At 47.8% G+C, this 19,211-nt stretch overlaps 1 protein-coding gene across 1 annotated transcript in view; it reads right to left on the bottom strand.

The window, feature by feature from the left end:
- Positions 1-19,211, bottom strand: part of LOC115618981 (BTB/POZ domain-containing protein kctd15-like) — a 52,773-nt gene that overhangs the window by 9,988 nt on the left and 23,574 nt on the right. The window contains exon 3 of the mRNA XM_030511000.1: positions 10,860-11,004. Within this exon, the coding sequence (XP_030366860.1) occupies positions 10,860-11,004 (145 nt within the window). The remainder of the gene's footprint in view (positions 1-10,859; positions 11,005-19,211) is intronic.

The following is a 19,211-nucleotide window of genomic DNA, read 5'->3' as shown; positions in this document are numbered from 1 at the left end:
AACAACGCTGATAACACTGATGTTTTTAGTTGTTGCTAAGTAATGTTACTCCGACCAAGGACTTTCTCAGTCTCATGCTCTGCCAGTGAGGAGGGGAAGCCGGGAGGAAGCAGAGACAGGACACCTGACCCAAACTAGCCAAAGGGGTATTCCATACCACAGCACGTCATGCCCAGTATATAAACTGGGGGGAGTTATTCGGAAGGCCCAGATCGCTGCTCAGGTTGGGCTCAGTATTGGTCAGCAGGTGGTGAGCAATTGCATCCTCTCCCCTTGTTATTTCCCTTATCATTATTGTTATTGGTGGTAGCAGTAGTGGTTTTGTATTATGCCTTAGTTACTGGACTGTTCTTATCTCAACCCATGGGAGTTACATTCTTTCGATTCTCCTCCCCATCCCTCTGGGAGTGGGGGGAGGAAGGGGGGGAGTGAGCGAGCAGCTGCGTGGTTCTGAGTTACCAGCTGGGCTTAAACCACGACACCAGGTAATACTTACTTAGCTATTTCCACCCTTGCACTGTAGATATAAAATCATACCCTGATGATTTGCAAAAGTTTAACATGAAATGTGAAGTAGAATTCAACCCACAAGGGACCTCGCCATGGAGGTGCAACAGGAGCCGCAAGAAAACATTTCCATGGTGCTAGTTTTGATAAGCTACCAAAGGCAGATGCAGACGAGAATCTTCCTAGACCTATACAGAAGAGGCACATGAGTAGCTACAGGGCATTAACTGCCTAGCACAGTGGCAAAGTGCACACAGTCTCATTGAAACTCAGCCTCAGAGCAGCCTGGTACAGCTTCTGTCCCAGGTGTATGCTGATAGATGCACACAGATATTGCACCTTCTCTCTCACAGAGGCTGCAGCCCTGGTGTCAGTGCAGTGCTGCTGAGCTCAGACAGCATCCCACAGCAGATTTTGTACAGTATCCAGGAGTTCCTTGTCCTGTGGGACTAATGATGCATCTCCCATTTCTTCTAAGGATTATTTCCCTACCTTCCCAGCTTCTTAACAGCACTGCACCTTGTGGCAGCACAGCCCAGAGTCAAGCACTGTGTATGGTAGCTAATGGAGCTGTTTGTGTTTAGCCAAGGAAAATAACTTTACTCCAAAAGTGATTCCCACCAGACAAGGTCCCTGCTCATGAGCAGGTTGCTCTTTGATAGACTGAAAGGGGAGATGGACAGACCAGCCTCTGATTTTGCTGTAACATACCACAAAAATTGGATGCCCCATCCCTGGCAACGTTCAAGGCCAGGTTCGATGGGTCTTGGAGCAACCTGGTTTAGGGGAAGGTGTCCCTGCCCATGGCAGGGGGTTGGAACTAGATGAGCTTTAAGGTCCCTTCCAACCCAAACCAGTCTGTGATTCTATGAAAAAGCCTTCATGAGCTACTATAAGCCTTCAACTTGTTGTGGCTATTGTAGGAACTAGTGAGGAAGTTGTATCAGGCCACCTGGAAAAGGAAGCAGACAGCCAGGTGGAATGCACACAGCCTTTCTCCATCCACAACTTCTGGACATTTAGATCTCATAAGAAAGGTAAACAGATCTTTCAAAGGCACAGCTTTTTGCCTTTCACAAAATAATTTTCTGCTCGTGATTCGGTAGAAAATCCTGGTGGATTCTACAGTCACCTCTAACAAGGGTGACATCCTGCTGGGGAGGAGATGAGAAGTGTGACTGCAAGGCCAGTTGTGCTGCTGTTTCCACATCAATGCCAGCGGGTCAGCAAAGATCTGCTAACTACAGGCAGAGATAGCCAACAGAAACTGTAAAACGGTGTCTCCTGTGAACCCGATGCTGTTCTCTCAGTGCTAAAGAGGTCCTTTGGTTCTGTACCTAATGTTGACTCCTGAACAGGCTGAAATGGCTCCTTCTGCCCATTTTCCACTTGTTATTCTTTGCTAATGAAACAACAAACTGTCATCCTGACTCAATGTTTCTTTTATATTTTAGTGCTGTGAAGATCTGACTCCTGGCTATGAGAGAAAGTTGCTCACTTCTACGATGACAACTGCACCATTTGCTAAGGTCAGTTTGAGAGCACTTAAAATTAGATGCAAGCACTGATTTTAAAACGATAATAAATTAGCATGTTGGCCTTGTGGTTCCGGTGCTACAGGTGACCTCTATAATCCGTACAAAACTCAGATGTCCTGTGTATTTGTGCTCCTCCCCTCCTTAATATACACATTGCCTACATCTGGTTTTGTTTGACGAGCTCTAAGGGAGGTGTGAGTCTCAAGTAAGTAGGTGTGATGAGTCCTGGTTTTGTGTGAAGTTATGTACTGGCAGTGAAGGGGACAGATGCTGCTCAGAATATACTGGGGAAACACCTCTGATGGTGGGGGAAGACCAAGGCAGAAAGGCCAGGTTGGACGGGGCTTTGAGCAACCTGGTCTAGTGGAAGGTGTCCCTGCCTGTGGCAGGGGGTCGGAACTGGATGGGCTTTAAGGTCCCTTCCAGCCCAAACTCTGGGCTGCAGAGGGGCAGCTCCTGGGCCAGCCACCCCCTAACCCAGCAGTATGGCAGACCAGGGGGTGCTGGCTCCATGCTCTGCTCCAGGACATTTGTTGCTCAAGATGTCATGGTCCCACACGCAGGTCTCTGAACCTGTGCAGGAGGAGGGAGCTGTGAGCAGCTCCAGGCTGCTCACCATTGCCTGGCTCAGCACAGGCTGGCTGCGAAGGAGAACTGAGCCAAACAGCTCACAGTAATTTCTCAGCATACTTCATGTGGCTTAAAATCCCCCAAACTCAGGAAAATTATGTGAACTTGTGTTGCTTTCAGCAGGGAGACCTGTCAGATACTAAACACTTTCAAGTTCTGGCTTATTAGTACTTGGAAGTGTAACTAATATTCACTGTAAACACACCAGTCAGACTTGATAATAAAGAATCACTAGCCTTGGAACACATACCCCACTTTCTCTGCATTTCAGCATTAACTTAGTCTGAAAACAACACTTAAATAGCAAACACAATAACTCTGGTGCGGTACTAACATTCCAAACTTTCCAAAATAACCATCTGAGCAGCAATTCAAGTTGAAAAGCAACTCGGCTAAATCTTGAGGCTAATAAACTGCTTGATTAAATTAAGGAGTAAAAACTAATAAATATTCAAAATGCTTGATAATGCTTTGTTTTACTTAAAGAACATTTAATGCGAGTCTCACTGGAAAACCTGTCAGGTTTTATACCTTAAATAGAGTTTAGCATTTAGAAACACCAAGTGATTCCATTTGCTGCCTTTGATTATTGTCTTCTGTCACTTTAATCATGCTGGTAAAATTACATGATTTCTATGAAGTCAAATCTGTTTACAATGCAGTTTTAATATAGCTTTACAGCACATACTTCTATGCATTTTTATTTAGTTACTCCTTACCTAGCAATATTTTGCTTTGTTCCTGAGCCCTCATTAGCCTGGGGTTTGCTCTAAAGCTCTCCCAGGGAGAAACTAAAAATACAGTTAACCCTTAGCAAAGAGATGGTCTGGAACAATGGACTGAGCCTGGGCACGGTGCCGACTCGAGTCTCTCCCAGCCCTGCCAGTGGCTCACTGCACAGATAAGTCCTTGACACCCACCAGCACTCTCACCTCCAAGCTCTTACTGAATACTGCTGGTTTTGTTTCACAGCACCTATGAAATCTGGATGCCAGTTGAGGCCATGATCAGCTCTAACTACATCTCTTCTACCTTCCTTTCTCACACTTCCTTGTCCCACTAGATTGTCCAAAATGCTGCCACTAAAGCATCCCTCTGGTCTTTCACCTTGTCCTGGGTTCAGCTATAGCAGTCATTTTTCTCCTTCTTAGTAGCTGGTGCAGTGCTGTGTTTTTTACCTTTCAGCCTGGGAACAACGCTGATAACACTGATGTTTTTAGTTGTTGCTAAGTAATGTTTATTCCAACCAAGGACTTTCTCAGTCTCATGCTCTGCCAGGGAGGAGGGGAAGCCGGGAGGAAACAGAGACAGGACACCTGACCCAAACTGGCCAAAGGGGTATTCCATACCACAGCACGTCATGCCCAGTATATAAACCGGGGGGAGTTACCCGGAAGGCCCAGATCACTGCTCGGGTCGGGCTGGGTATCGGTCGGCGAGTGGTGAGCAATTGTATCCTCTCCCCTTGTTATTTCACTAATCATTATTATCATTGGTGGTAGCCAGTAGTGGTTTTGTATTATACCTGAGTTGCAGGACTGCTCTTATCTCAACCCGTGGGAGTTACATTCTTCCGATTCTCCTCCCCATCCCTCCGGGAGCGGGGGGAGGAAGAAGGGGGAGGAGTGAGCGAGCGGCTGCGTGGTTCCGAGTTACCGGCTGGGCTCAAAACACGACAGTTCTTTTTGGCGCCCAACGTGGGGCACGAAGGGTTGAGATAATGACAGATCTGACCAGAGTGTGTCTAATCATATTTGTGATAAGCATTCATTGTTACTACTCATCACAATGGTGATTATTTGGCTCTCAGACTTGTTGCGCTTGATCTCAGAGTTTCAGCATGTTGTACCTTACTTACAGCCACTATTTGCTGTTTTAGTGTTTATCGGCTGGGGGGCCTGGGCTAAGGTTCTTGTTTCACTGTACTTCATGGTAATGACTTGTAATACAATAGACTCATTGATCATGAAACTGGTCTGGTTTGTGCTTCCAGCGTGGCCATCACCTCTATACGTTGGGAGGTATATAATGAAATATTTAGCAATTGCATATCTTTTTTTTTCTCCTCGGGGGGTCAGCTTACGAAGGAGGCATTCTCTTTCACCCCCCATTCCCCCACCAGCCTATTTGCAACAGCAGTTGAGAGTTCTGAAGGTTTTAGATGGCCTTTGAATACCCTTGAAACCTGCCTGCTGATTGTGCTGGGGATCAGCATGTTGGCACACATACGGAGTGTGTTTTACCCACGGCCATCCCATCCTGGGAACATCCTAATTCGTTTAATCTCGAAAGTTAAGCAGTATCGGGTTCAAATCTGGTCTAGGGTTGGACGATGAAATAGGAGGACCACCAAGAGATTTTCCCTGAGGCTGGACAGTCATGAGTGGCAGGGTGTGTGGGATAGTATGGGCAGGTATCTAGGCCAGTGGGCCCCTCCAGTACTTTGGAACTTCACCATTGAACAAGTGCAACATCCAGAAAAACTAGTAAAACACTTAAACGAGGTGTGCTGTCATTCTGTTTATACCAGAGAGGGACAACTCGCTGCAACGTGCTGGGGCTTGGCCTACGCCTACAGAGCCCTGCTCAACACTATCCAGCACCTTCAAAGGGAAAAAAATGTCTCTGGATCTGATGGCAAAGCAACAGACAACGCAGCTATGCCAACTACAAGCACAGCAGCTACACAAACCCTGACCACAACAGATAACTCAGCTACTCCAAGTACAGCAGCTACATCAACCCCAGTGACAAGCACAACAGCTACAAAAACCCCGACAGCAAAAGACAATGCAGCTGTTGGTGTTACTCAACTCCCAAGCACAACAGCTGCACCAACCCCAGCAATAGACATTGCAACCACTCCAATCCTAGTGGCAGACACTGCAGCCACTCCAACCACAGTGACAAACACTGCAGCTAAACCAAATGGCCAGTTTGTGACAACGTCTGTTGCCCCTGTAAGCAAAAGCAAACGAAAGGCACAAAGAGCAACCCGCGAAGCGAAGAAAGATGAAGACCCAATGCTATTACTACACGGAACAGCATCTGAACAAGAGTTAGTACTACGTGGATCACAGGAAGAGGAAGAAGAGGTCACTTCTCGACCCCGGACCTCAACCGAGCTGCGGAATATGCGAAAAGATTTCACCCGTCTTCCAGGGGAGCACATTGTCACCTGGTTGCTCCGATGCTGGGACAATGGGGCCGACGGTCACGAACTAGAAGGGAGGGAAGCCAAGCAGCTGGGATCACTTGCTAGGGAAGGAGGAAGTGACAAAGCGATTGCAAGAGAGAAGCAAGCCCTCAGTCTTTGGAGGCGGCTCCTGGCAGCTGTGAAGGAAAGGTTTCCCTACAAAGACGATATTACGAGTCGCTCAGCCAACTGGACCACGATAGAGAAAGGCATCCAGTCCCTGAGGGAATCAGCCATTCTAGAGATGATCTATCGTAGGCCAGATGCTTGGAACACATCCGTAGATCCAGATGAAGTCGAATGTACACGACCCATGTGGCGGAAACTTACACGGAGTGCGCCATCATCATATGCCCACACATTGGCATCAATGACCTGGAATGACGGAATATCACCAACAGTGGATTGCCTGATTCGTCAACTCCGAGAGTTCGAAGACAATCTCACCCCTTCCATCATTTCAGCTGTGGAAAAACTGTCCCAGGAGTTCAAACAATTGAGAGACGATTTATCCGATCTATCCAGCTCCCCACGCGTACCAACCCATGTCTCAGCTATTAACAGAAGGCGCCCTACTGCTCGAGAAAGAAAATAGAGGAGGTACACGCCACTGGCCACCCTATGGTTTTACCTGCGGGATCACGGAGAAGACATGAGAAAGTGGGATGGAAAACCTACCTCAGTTCTGGAGCAACGGGTGCATGAACTGAAGAGGAGAACAATGGTCAAGGATGATCCTCCCAGGAAAGCTGCTGCTCCAGTCTCTGGTGAGCAGTTTCCCAGATGGAGTGAAAGAGCTGATTTTACTCCAGCTCCTGTGATAAGGAATACTAATCCCTTTCTACAAGACATAAGAGGACAATCTTATGATCACTATTAGAGGGGCCCTGCCTCCAGCCAGGTGGAGGAGAGGGATAATCGGGTTTACTGGACTGTGTGGATCAGATGGCCTGGCACATCAGTCCCACAGAAGTATAAGGCTCTAATAGATACCGGTGCACAGTGACTCTGACGCCATCAAGGTATCAAGGGGTGAAACCCATTTATATTTCTGGAGTGACAGGAGGATCCCAAGCGTTAACTATACTGGAAGCTGAAATCAGCCTGACTGGGAGGAAGTGGCAAAAGCACCCCATTGTGAGTGGTCCAGGGGCTCCATGCATCCTTGGCATAGACTATCTCAGGAGAGGGTACTTCAAAGACCCAAAAGGGTATAGATGGGCTTTTGGTATCGCTGCCTTGGAGACAGAGGAAATTAAGCAGCTGTCCACCTTGCCCGGTCTCTCAGAGGATCCTTCTGTTGTGGGGTTGCTGAAGGTCGAAGAACAACAAGTGCCAATTGTGACCACAACAGTGCACCGACGGCAATATCGCACCAACCGAGACTCCCTGATTCCCATCCATAAGCTGATCCGCAGACTGGAGAGCCAAGGAGTGATCAGCAGGACCCGCTCACCCTTTAATAGCCCCATATGGCCAGTGCAAAAGTCTAATGGAGAGTGGAGATTAACAGTAGACTATCGTGGCCTGAACGAAGTCACGCCACCATTGAGTGCTGCCGTACCGGACATGCTAGAACTTCAATATGAACTGGAGTCAAAGGCAGCCAAGTGGGATGCCACAATTGATATTACCAATGCATTTTTCTCAATCCCTTTGGCAGCAGAATGCAGGCCACAGTTTGCTTTCACTTGGAGGGGCGTCCAGTACACTTGGAACCGACTGCCCCAGGGGTGGAAACACAGCCCTACCATCTGCCATGGATTGATCCAGACTGCACTGGAACAGGGGCAAGCTCCAGAACACCTGCAATACATTGATGACATCATCGTGTGGGGTGATACAGCGGAAGAAGTTTTTGAGAAAGGGAGGAAGTTAACCCAAATCCTGCTGAAGGCCGGTTTTGCCATAAAACGGAGTAAGGTCAAGGGACCTGCACAGGAGATTCAATTTTTGGGAATAAAATTGCAAGATGGATGTCGCCAGATCCCCACAGACGTGATCAACAAGATAACAGCAATGTCTCCACCAAATAACAAGAAAGAAACACAAGCTTTCTTAGGTGTTGTGGGGTTCTGGAGAATGCACATCCCAAATTACAGTCTGATTGTAAGCCCTCTCTACCACGTGACCCGGAAGAAGAATGATTTCAAATGGGCCCCTGAGCAACAACAAGCCTTTGAACAAATTAAATGAGAAATAGTTCATGCAGTAGCCCTTGGACCAGTCCGGGCCGGGCCAGATGTGAAAAATGTGCTCTATACCGCAGCCAGGGAGAATGGTCCTACCTGGAGCCTCTGGCAGAAAGCTCCACGGGAGACTCGAGGTCGACCCCTTGGCTTTTGGAGTCGGGGATATAAAGGATCCGAGGCCAGCTATACTCCCACTGAAAAAGAGATACTGGCAGCCTATGAAGGGGTTCGAGTTGCCTCAGAAGTGATTGGAACTGAAGCACAACTCCTCCTGGCACCCCGGTTGCCTGTGCTGGGCTGGATGTTCAAAGGTAGGGTCTCCTCTACACATCATGTAACTGATGCTACATGGAGTAAGTGGGCCGCACTAATTACACAACGAGCTCGAATAGGAAATCCCAGTCATCCAGGAATTCTAGAAGTCATCATGGACTGGCCAGAGGGCAAAGATTTTGGGATGTCACCAGAAGAGGAGGTGACGCGTGCTGAAGAGGCCCCACCATATAATGAACTGTCAGAGAGTGAAAAGCAATATGCCTTGTTTACTGATGGGTCCTGCCCTATTGTGGGAAAGCATCAGAGATGGAAGGCAGCTGTGTGGAGTCCCCTGTGACAAGTTGCAGAAACTGCTGAAGGAGAGGGTGAATGGAGTCAGTTTGCAGAGGTGAAAGCCATCCAGCTGGCCTTGGACATTGCTGAACGAGAAAAATGGCCAGTACTTTCTCTCTCTACTGACTCATGGATGTTGGCAAATGCCCTGTGGGGGTGGTTGCAGCAATGGAAGCAAAGCAACTGGCAACGCAGAAGTAAACCCATCTGGGCTGCTGCATTGTGGCAAGATATCGCTGCTCAGGTGCAGAACCTGGTGGTGAAGGTACGCCACGTAGATGCTCATGTACCCAGAGTCGGGCCACTGAGGAACACCAGAATAACCAGCAAGTGGATAAAGCTGCTAAGATTGAAGTGGCTCAGATGGACTTGGATTGGCAACATAAGGGTGAATTATTTTTAGCCCGGTGGGCCCATGACACCTCAGGCCATCAAGGCAGAGATGCAACATATAGATGGGCTCGTGATCGAGAGGTGGACTTAACGATGGACACTATTGCCCAGGTTATTCACGAATGTGAAACATGTGCTGCAATGAAGCAAGCCAAGCGATTAAAGCCTCTCTGGTATGGAGGACAATGGCCGAAGTACAAGTATGGGGAGGCCTGGCAGATTGACTATATCACGCTCCCACCAACCCGCCGGTAACTCAGAACCACACAGCTGCTCGCTCACTCCCCCCCTTCTTCCTTCCCTCGCTCCCGGAGGAATGGGGAGGAGAATCGAAAGAATGTAACTCCCACGGGTTGAGATAAGAGCAGTCCCGTTACTAAGGTATAATACAAAACCACTACTGCTACCACTAGTGATAATAACGATAAGGGAAATAACAAGGGGAGAGGATACAATTGCTCACCACCTGCCGACCGATACCCAGCCCAACCCGAGCAGTGATCTGGGCCTTCTGGGTAACTCCCCCCTGTTTATATACTGGGCATGACGTGCTGTGGTATGGAATACCCCTTTGGCTAGTTTGGGTCAGGTGTCCTGTCTCTGCTTCCTCCCGGCTTCCCCTCCTCCCTGGCAGAGCATGAGACTGAGAAAGTCCTTGGTCGGAGTAAACATTACTTAGCAACAACTAAAAACATCAGTGTTATCAGCGTTGTTCCCAGGCTGAAAGTTAAAAAACACAGCACTGCACCAGCTACTAAGAAGGAGAAAAATGACTGCTATAGCTGAACCCAGGACAGTAACTTAGGCAAGAATGGCTGAGGAGAGGTTTGCAGCATGAGGATCAGCTGTACTCCAAAGCTAAAGCCACCAAGAGCAACCACAAATCTGGACTGACTCAGTCATGACTGGCCAAATTATCTTGCCTACCTAGGCCAACATGCAAAGTGAAATCTCACTGCACAGCACGAGAACTTTCCTTTCCAGCAACCCTCCGTATCCTCTAACTGAGCAGATCCCCATTGCCATCCCAATTTATTCATCATTTCATCCTGGAGTTAGTGCTTTTGTTGAATCTTGTCATCTACAGTCTGGACACTTTTGTCTTCTAATTTTCATACATAAGGATGACAATGTTGCAAGTTTCGTAAGTGCAAAGCCAAGTGCTCTCCAGAGCAGAGCTTTTAGAAACAATCGGGATTTGCAAAGCGACAACCAGCACCATTATTTCATAGAGAACACATAATGCTCCTGAAAAAGCCCTCAGTAAATTCCACTCCCAAGAATATTTTTACATTCATAAATTGTGTAAAAGCTTACTTCCTGAAATCAAAGTATCTGCATCTAACACAAATCCTCATGGGTTTGTTTAAGGGTGTTTCTTTTTTATACCAACAAGAAAAAAATTATACAATTTAAGTCCTCTAAGTATAAAATTTAAAACATTTCTTTCAGATCTTGAGCATTAAACCCTGGTAAGTGCTAGTCACTGATGTTGCTTCTTAATTGTTGTTATACCCTGATAAGTAAGCTAAAAATGTGAGAAAATACAATTAGTTTAGAAAAACCGATTTAGCCATAAGCTTCATCGTTTAACTTTTTACGGTATCCATGACAACCATTGGTCCATTTATTAAGTAATAGCATCCCTGGTGTAATACACAAGTACTAAAAATTCTAACAATAAACAGCAACATTTAGTTAAGTGTGTTTAGGTCAAGCACCCAATTCAACCTACACTAAAACAAATGACAGAACAGGAGGAAAAAATAGGTTGCAGACTATAGCTTTCCTTACCTTAAAGTCATCTGGGAGCAGTAACTTAGATGTCCTTAGGAAGCTTAATATATATCTGAAAATTTCACCATCTCGATCAATGAAATAATGTTGTTTTAAACTGTCCAAGACAATAGGCTCTGTGCCATTAAACAGGCGACTTATTCTGAAAAAAGAAAAGAAAAAGAAATGGGCAAAAGAGCCAAAATCTCATCACACCCTCAGGGCTTAAGAACATCCAGCCAATTTAGTTGCATCAATTCAGTGTGCATGAAGTAATATCTTAATTTGGTGACAAGTGCACAAAGACAGATGCCTTAGACACGTGTGTGCACCCACACACTCACACACATGAAGCATGTGTGCACATGCAGACACAGGCACATGCCAGCAGCAAGTGCCCTGAGCTCACGCTGGCCCAAATCAGGGCCGCAAATTAGGACCATGACCCCAACAAGGAAAGTGCCTACAAAACACTCTCCCCATGGCTGGCAGAGTAATTTTGGTGAGAACATTTGTCACAAATATACAACCCTGTCCACATGTCCTGCTAACGGAGAACTGAATGGTTAGTCGGAGATGGGTTCCTGGCCATGAGCTTTTCCTCCAGCTTGGCTGTCATTTTTATCAACCACCATCAAAACCTTTCCGTGCTAGAGGAGAGGCTGCCCATCCATGGAGATGAGCTGTATAGATCCCTCAGTGCTGGATAAGTGACCATCCAACACTAAATGTTTTAGCAAACCAGCAATCAGTGGCCAATGCAGCATCTGTAGCGTTGCCTGTGGGACCAGAGTCCCACTACCAGCAGGTCCTGGGGATCAGAGTCTGGCAGAAGAAAAGCAATGTGGCACACCTTTTATGAGCAAAGAAAAGGAAGTGAGACCTATGAGACCTGGGGATCAGCTGGTTACAAGACCAAAATCAGCTACATCACTCCATGTCCTAAGGAGTATGCTCTGCAGAAAGCAAACTGGGCATCTGCCTGGCTGCCATTCCTCCTGCCTCCAACTGCCTAGCTTCTCTCAGAACACTTTGTCTTCCCATGAGAAATAACCCAGCTGAATGTATGTTCTTGAAAGGAAAATCGCAGGAGACAGACAGTAACGACCTATTAAGTGATTGAGTCCATCTCTCTGACAGTGCAGCATTGTTCCCAACTGCAGAGTGTCTCATGTTTCAAAGTCGAGTCTTAAATAACCTTGCCAGTGGGGACTCCTCCATTTCCCAGAGAGACAATCCCACAGCCTGCTGGATTTCACTATCAAGACATCCCTTCAACTCGGCCATGCAATCCCGCTGTGTCCTTCACTGAGAGCAGGGCAGGGCTTTCCTCTGCCATGGGTAACAAGCTCACCAAACCCTGTCAAAAGGCAGTGGCCAGCACTGCTGGTGGATGCTGCAGCTGCAGCTTCACCGCCTCCATCCTTCCAGCAGCACAACCCCAAGCTTTTCAGCCCGGTAGCAAGGGAAGCGGATGCAAGGGGAAGGTTTGCTCCATCACCCTGGCAATGGGAAGGGGCAGGTTTGCTCCCCCAACAGTGCTGGTCCTTCCGGCTGCGCCCCGCACCACATGCTTTGGGCTGTGGGTTCATGCAATGTGGTGAGATTTGCTCTCCACAGCCGCACCTCAGCCTGACCTTCTAACTTCCTAATTTATTTGCACATTGTCCTGGGTTCAGCTTAAACCACGACACACATTTAATTAGTGTGCCGTTTATTTCTAAATTAGCATCAAAAGCAGCATGACCAGCAGGTCGAAGGAGGTGATCCTGCCCTTCTACTCTGCTCTTGTGAGACCTCACTTGGAGTATTGTGGACAGTTCTGGTGTCCTCAACATAAAAAGGACATGGAGCTGTTGGAGCAAGTCCAGAGGAGGGCCACGAAGATGATCAGGGGGCTGGAGCACCTCCCATATGAAGATAGGCTGAGAAAGTTGGGGCTGTTCATCCTGGAGAAGAGAAGGCTGCATGGAGACCTCATAGCAGCCTTCCAGTATCTGAAGGGGGCCTATAAGGATGCTGGGGAGGGACTCTTCATCAGGGACTGTAGTGGTAGGACAAGGGGTAATGGGTTCAAACTTAAACAGGGGAAGTTTAGATTAGATATAAGGAAGAAGTTCTTTACTGTGAGGGTGGTGAGGCACTGGAATGGGTTACCCAGGGAGGTTGTGGATGCTCCATCCCTGTCAGTGTTCAAGGCCAGGTTGGACAGAGCCTTGAACCACGTGGTTTAGTGCGAGGTGTCCCTGCCCATGGCAGGGGGGTTGGAACTAGATGATCTTAAGGTCCTTTCCAACCCTTACGATTCTATGATTCTATGATTCTATGGAGCATTCACAACTTCCCTGGGCAACCCATTCCAGTGCTTCACCACCCTCACTGTAAAGAACTTCTTCCTTATATCTAATCTAAACTTCCCCTGTTTAAGTTTGAACCCATTACCCCTTGTCCTACCACTACAGTCCCTAAGGAAGAGTCCCTCCCCAGCATCCTTGTAGGCCCCCTTCAGATACTGGAAGGCTGCTATGAGGTCTCCATGCAGCCTTCTCTTCTCCAGGCTGAACAGCCCCACTCTCTCAGCCTGTCTTCATACGGGAGGTGCTCCAGCCCTCTTATCATCCTCGTGGCCCTCCTCTGGACTTGCTCCAACAGCTCCATGTCCTTTTTATGTTGAGGACACCAGAACTGTACACAGTACTCCAAGTGGGGTCTCACAAGAGCAGAGTAGAGGGGCAGGATCACCTCCTTCGACCTGCTGGTCACGCTTCTTTTGATGCAGCCCAGGATACGGTTGGCTTTCTGGGCTGCAAGCACACACTGCCGGCTCATGTTAAGCTTCTTGTCAACCAACACCCCCAAGTCCTTTTCTGCAGGGCTGCTCTGAATCTCTTCTCTGCCCAACCTGTAGCAGTGCCTGGGATTGCCCCGACCCCGGTGTAGGACCTTACACTTGGCTTGGTTAAACTTCATAAGGTTGGCATTGGCCCACCTCACAAGCGTGTCAAGGTCCCTCTGGATGGCATCCCTTCCCTCCAGCGTATCAACCAAACCACACAGCTTGGTGTCGTTGGCAAACTTGCTGAGGGCGCACTCAATCCCACTGTCCATGTCGCCGACAAAGATGTTGAACAGGACCGGTCCCAACACCGATCCCTGAGGGACACCACTCGTTACAGGTTTCCAACTGGACATCGAGCCATTTACCACAACTCTCTGCATGCAGCCATCGAGCCAGTTCTTTATCCACCGAGTGGTCCATCTATCAAATTGATGTCTCTCCAATTTAGAGACAAGGATGTCATGCGGGCCAGTGTCGAACGCTTTGCACAAGTCCAGGTAGATGACGTCAACTGCTCTGCCCCTGTCCATCAGTTCCGTGGCTCCATCATAGAAGGCCACCAAATTGGTCAGGCAGGATTTCCCCTTAGTGAAGCCATGTTGGCTGTCACCAACCACCTCGTTGTTTTTCATGTGCCTTAGCATGTTTTCCAGGAGAAACTGTTCCAAGATTTTGCCAGGCACAGAGGTGAGACTGACTGGTCTGTAGTTCCCTGGGTCTTCCACCTTCCCCTTCTTGAAAATGGGGGTTATATTACCCTTCTTCCAGTCATCAGGAACTTCACCTGACTGCCAGGATTTTTCAAATCTGATGGACAGTGGCGTAGCAACTTAATTCGCCAGCTCCTTCAGGACCCGTGGATGGATTTCATCAGGTCCCATGGACTTGTGCACGTTCAGGTTCTTAAGATGGTCTCGAACCTGATCCTCTCCTACAGTGGGCCTAAGGTCTTCGTTCTCACAGTCCCTGCATTTGCTTTCCAAGACTTTCATGGTGTGGTCAGAGCATTTGCTGGTGAAGACTGAGGCAAAGAAGTCACTAAGAACCTCAGCCTTCTCCAAATCCAGGGTAGCCAGTTCTCCTGATAGCTTCTGGAGAGGGCCCACATTGTCCCTAGTCTTTCTTTTATTTGCTACGTATCTATAGAATCCTTTCCTGTTATCTTTTACATCCCTTGCCAAACTTAATTCTAGCTGGGCCTTAGCTTTCCTAACCTGGTCCCTAGCTTCTCGGGCAATGCTCCTATATTCTTCCCAGGCCGCCTGTCCTCGCTTCCACCTTCTATAAGCTTCTTTTTTCCCCTCTAAGTTTCCTCAGCAGCTCCTTGTCCATCCATGGAGGTCTCCTGGCCCTCCTGCTGCACTTTCTTCTAGTCAGGATGCAACACTCTTGAGCACGTAGCAGGTGATCCTTGAATATCGACCAGCAGTCTTGGGCCCCCCTGCCCTCTAGGACTGTATCCCATGAAACCTTACTAAGGAGGTTCCTGAAGAGGCCAAAGTCTGCTTTCTTGAAGTCCAGGGCAGTGAGCTTGCTGCATGCTCTTCTCACTGTCCTGAGGATCTCAAAGTCAACCATCTCGTGATCACTAGAGCCAAGGCTGCCCTGGAGCATCACATTTCCAACCAGTCCCTCCCTGTTGGTGAGCATGAGGTCCAGCATGGCACCTCTCCTCGTCGGCTCCTCTATTGCTTGAAAGAGGAAGTTGTCTTCCACACAATTGAGGAACCTCCTGGATTGCTTGTGCTGGGCCGTACCGTCCCTCCAACAGAGGGATGCTCCATCCCTGTCAGTGTTCAAGGCCAGGTTGGATGGAGTCTTGGGTGACATGGTTTAGTGTGAGGTGTCCCTGCCTATGGCAGCGGGGTTGGAACTAGATGATCTTAAGGTCCTTTCCAACCCTAACTATTCTATGATTCTATGATTCTATATTAAATAAAACTGGACTTAGCAAGTCCCCACTGAATTCAGCTCGAAAAGCCTTCCTGCCCTCTTAAGCAAACTCCAGGTTTTACTGCCTGCTCTCATGTCCATGTCAGCAATCATCTAGAGTTACTTAAGAGAATAACCAAATGCTCCCCTAAACCCTAATTATAGTACATTTACTGTTTCTCTTTAACCTCTAGGTTTTCAACGGTATCAGAGAACACCATCCGGTTCACACTGCAACATTTAATTTATATAATCCCAAGGTTCGGTAAGCCTCCAGTAATTCATTTTTTCTTTTTCATTGTTATTTTAGGGTTAAATGTATTGCCTTGTACAGTGTTAAATTTTATTCCAGGAACCAGACAGTTAATTTATTTCCTTAGACATGCACGTGAGCCAGTGTGCTGTGAGGGTTAGACCGAAAGCAGAGGAAACACTGATAGAGCAGCTTAAGGTTCAGTACGGTACATTTATTGAATAAATTTGTGTGGCTACTGAAAGTTTTGAGATCTTACACCTAAATAAGCTGGGCTGTGGCTTCAACCTCCTCCCCTTTGCTGCCCTTGCTCTGTGAAGTCTGTTGGGTTCCGCCACACGTATGGGGGAAGGTTTGCCAACAGCAACAGGGCGCAGGGAAGACTGGGTACGAAATGTTGATGGGCTACTCTTTAATGTAGTGAAGCATTTTTTTGGTAATGAAAACAAAACATGAATTTTGAGGCCTTTGTGGAGTGCCCTGAGCTGTATTTCTTCACCAGCAAAATTACTGCTGGGGAAAGAAACTTGCAGAGTGTTGAAAGACTTAACTGCCACCCCAAAACCAGAGTGATGAATAGTTTAAGGATTTATTTGATGTTTTAGGGGGCTGCTATGTTCCAAGAACCAACTTCACTGCAGCATGTTGTAACACTGCTTGCAGGAAGCGCTCCTGCTTCTCAATTCTTGCCAGTATAAAAAGTACCTGTAGAAAGTCCATCAGAAAATGCAACGCCGTGAGAGCACAAAGTGAATTCATATGGCAGCTTCAAAAGGAAAGTTCACCTGACAGGGTTACTCATCACATGTGAAGCCATGGAAAAGAGCACAGTGCCTGGGGGCAGCTCCACAAGCCCCACCAGGACCCAATGTGCTCAGTGGGTGGGTCTTGGGCAACCAGAATGAAATGCTGCGCACAGAAGCATGGAAGCAAAATGTGTGCAGGCAAGTCAGCAAGTGCAAGGGGATGAGAATGGTTTTGCACTGTGCAAACTTGTTAATGTTCAATCAGAAATGAAGTACCAATCTGGCTGGTGGGCTCAGGAAGCTGTTCCCTCCGGCACCCCGCCATGTGATGAGAGCTAAAAGTTATGGGGAGCAACTGCAGCTCTCAGATGGGCAGTGGTCACCCCAACAATGGCTGTTTTTTGGTGGACAAATTGGGTAATGGTGTTTTCAGGAGGCACTTGCTTATGGCATGTGGGAATGGTACTTCCAGTGATGTTTGTGAAGAGGTGGGAGGCGCAAGAAAACAGTCACGGCAAAAAGAGCCGCATTTGGATCCTACAGCAATGGGTGAGTCTGAGCAATGAACATTTCTTCAGCATTCCCACCTGTTGCAAGAGATGCTTCACTTTCTAATTTAAAAACCCTCTTAAAATTTCTGTCCAAGATTTAATCTTCAGAGAGGGAGCAGACTGAGCCAAGATCAATCCAAGTAGTTACAAGCTTAAGGATGGCAAACTTGCCTTTCCATTGCCTCCACCTCCCTGGACAGGTCCTGCGATGCTCACACCATCTTCCCAGTGCACGAGCTCTTCCCAGCCATCTATCCCTCCTCCTCAGTTCCTCCTGCCCTCCTGTCAAGGAGATCTTCCCCACCACTCCGCAGTGCTGCCCACCCCAACCCTCACCTGGTCCCTGCTCCTGGCCACCACTGCACCGTGCAGAGCAGAGCCCCAATAAGGGTCAGTGTCCAGCCTCCAGCTTAGCGGGTATCACCGGCACCTCAAATCCTGGCTGGATGCTCTTCCCCGCTACTCCCAACACCCAAAACACAACCTGTTGTTCCTATTTCTACAATTTCTTTGTGCTTCTGCTGTTTCTGCTAAAGGCTTTTTACATTTTCAGTAATGTTTCACCAAAACACCAAGGGGCAAGTTTCTAGCTTTGTACTGATTTTACTATGATATTAAGATCTCCTTTTATTGGATTAAAAACAAACAACGCAGACAGCTGTTGTGGTTTAAGCCCAGCTGGTAACTCAGAACCATGCAGCCGCTCGCTTGCTGCCCCCCTTCTCCCCTCCCCGCTCCCGGAGGGATGGGGAGGAGAATTGAAAGAATGTAACTCCCACGGGTTGAGATAAGAACAGTCCAGTAACTAAGGTATAATACAAAACTACTACTACTACCAGTAATAATAATAATGATAAGGGAAATAACAAGGGGAGAGAATATAAAACTAAAAGGGGAAAGGAAAAAAACCCCAATAAACACAACTGATGCACAATACAATTGCTCACCACCCGCTGACCAATACCCAGCCCGACCTGAGCAGCGATCTGGGCCTTCCAGGTAACTCCCCCTAATTTATATACTGGGCATGACGTGCTGTGGTATGGAATACCCCTTTGGCTAGTTTGGGTCAGATGTCCTGTCTCTGCTTCCTCCCGGCTTCTTGTGCTCCTTCTCACCAGCAGACTATGAGAGACTGAAAAGTCTTTGATTGGGGTAAGCATTACTTAGCAACAACTAAAACATCGGTGTGTTATCAGCACTGTTCTCAGACTAAAGTCGAAAACACAGCACTGCACCAGCTACTAAGAAGGAGAAAAATAACTGTTACAGCTGAACCCAAGACACCAGCCAACCCACAAGGACAAGAGCACCAGTAAATTATTTTCTTAGTTTCTTGGGCAGGGGAGGAAGCTGTGTGCAAGCACCTGCTGATGTCTGCTGCTACCCACAGCCCCCAGAGTGCTAGCGACCTATTTTCCACGCAAGCTCCCTGCAGCGCCTGTCAAGATGGGAGCACAGAGGGGGCCTGTGGAGCAGGGACTCCAGCCCCCAGAGCAGAGCTCACCACACACCATCTCTTTCATAAATTCACCCAACTCCATCTTAGAAGCACCCAGGGCTTTTTGCATGCCCAGCTCCCTCTGGAGCACCCTCAAATCTTCCCGGCTGAGCACAGCCACAGCTCTGTACATCACACAACACTGTCAGGGGGTTTAATGGCACTTTGGGATAGGAACATTTTTGGGGTGGAGAGGGTTGCTTTCTGGTCTAAGGCCAGTTTAGCAATTTTCTCGACAGCTCCTTTCTTTTCTTATTAAGAAAGAACTTCTGTTTTCTGTTCAAAGGTTTTACAGGCTGAGAGAGTTGGGCTTGTTCAGCCTGGAGAAGAGAAGGCTCTGGGGAGACCTTATAACAGTCTTCCAATACCTAAAGGGGCCAACAAGAAATCTAGAGAGGGACTTTTTACAAGGGCATGTAGTGACAGGACAAGGGGGGAACGGTTTTAAACTGAAAAAGGGTAGATTTAGATTAGATATTAGGAAGAAGTTATTCCCTGTGAGGGTGGTGACACTGGAACAGGTTGCCCAGAGAAGCTGTGGCTGCCCC

This window comes from Strigops habroptila, chromosome W (assembly GCF_004027225.2).
Source record: "Strigops habroptila isolate Jane chromosome W, bStrHab1.2.pri, whole genome shotgun sequence".
In the NCBI taxonomy this organism is placed as follows: Eukaryota; Metazoa; Chordata; class Aves; order Psittaciformes; family Psittacidae; genus Strigops; species Strigops habroptila.
This window is presented reverse-complemented; position numbering and strand designations above follow the sequence as displayed.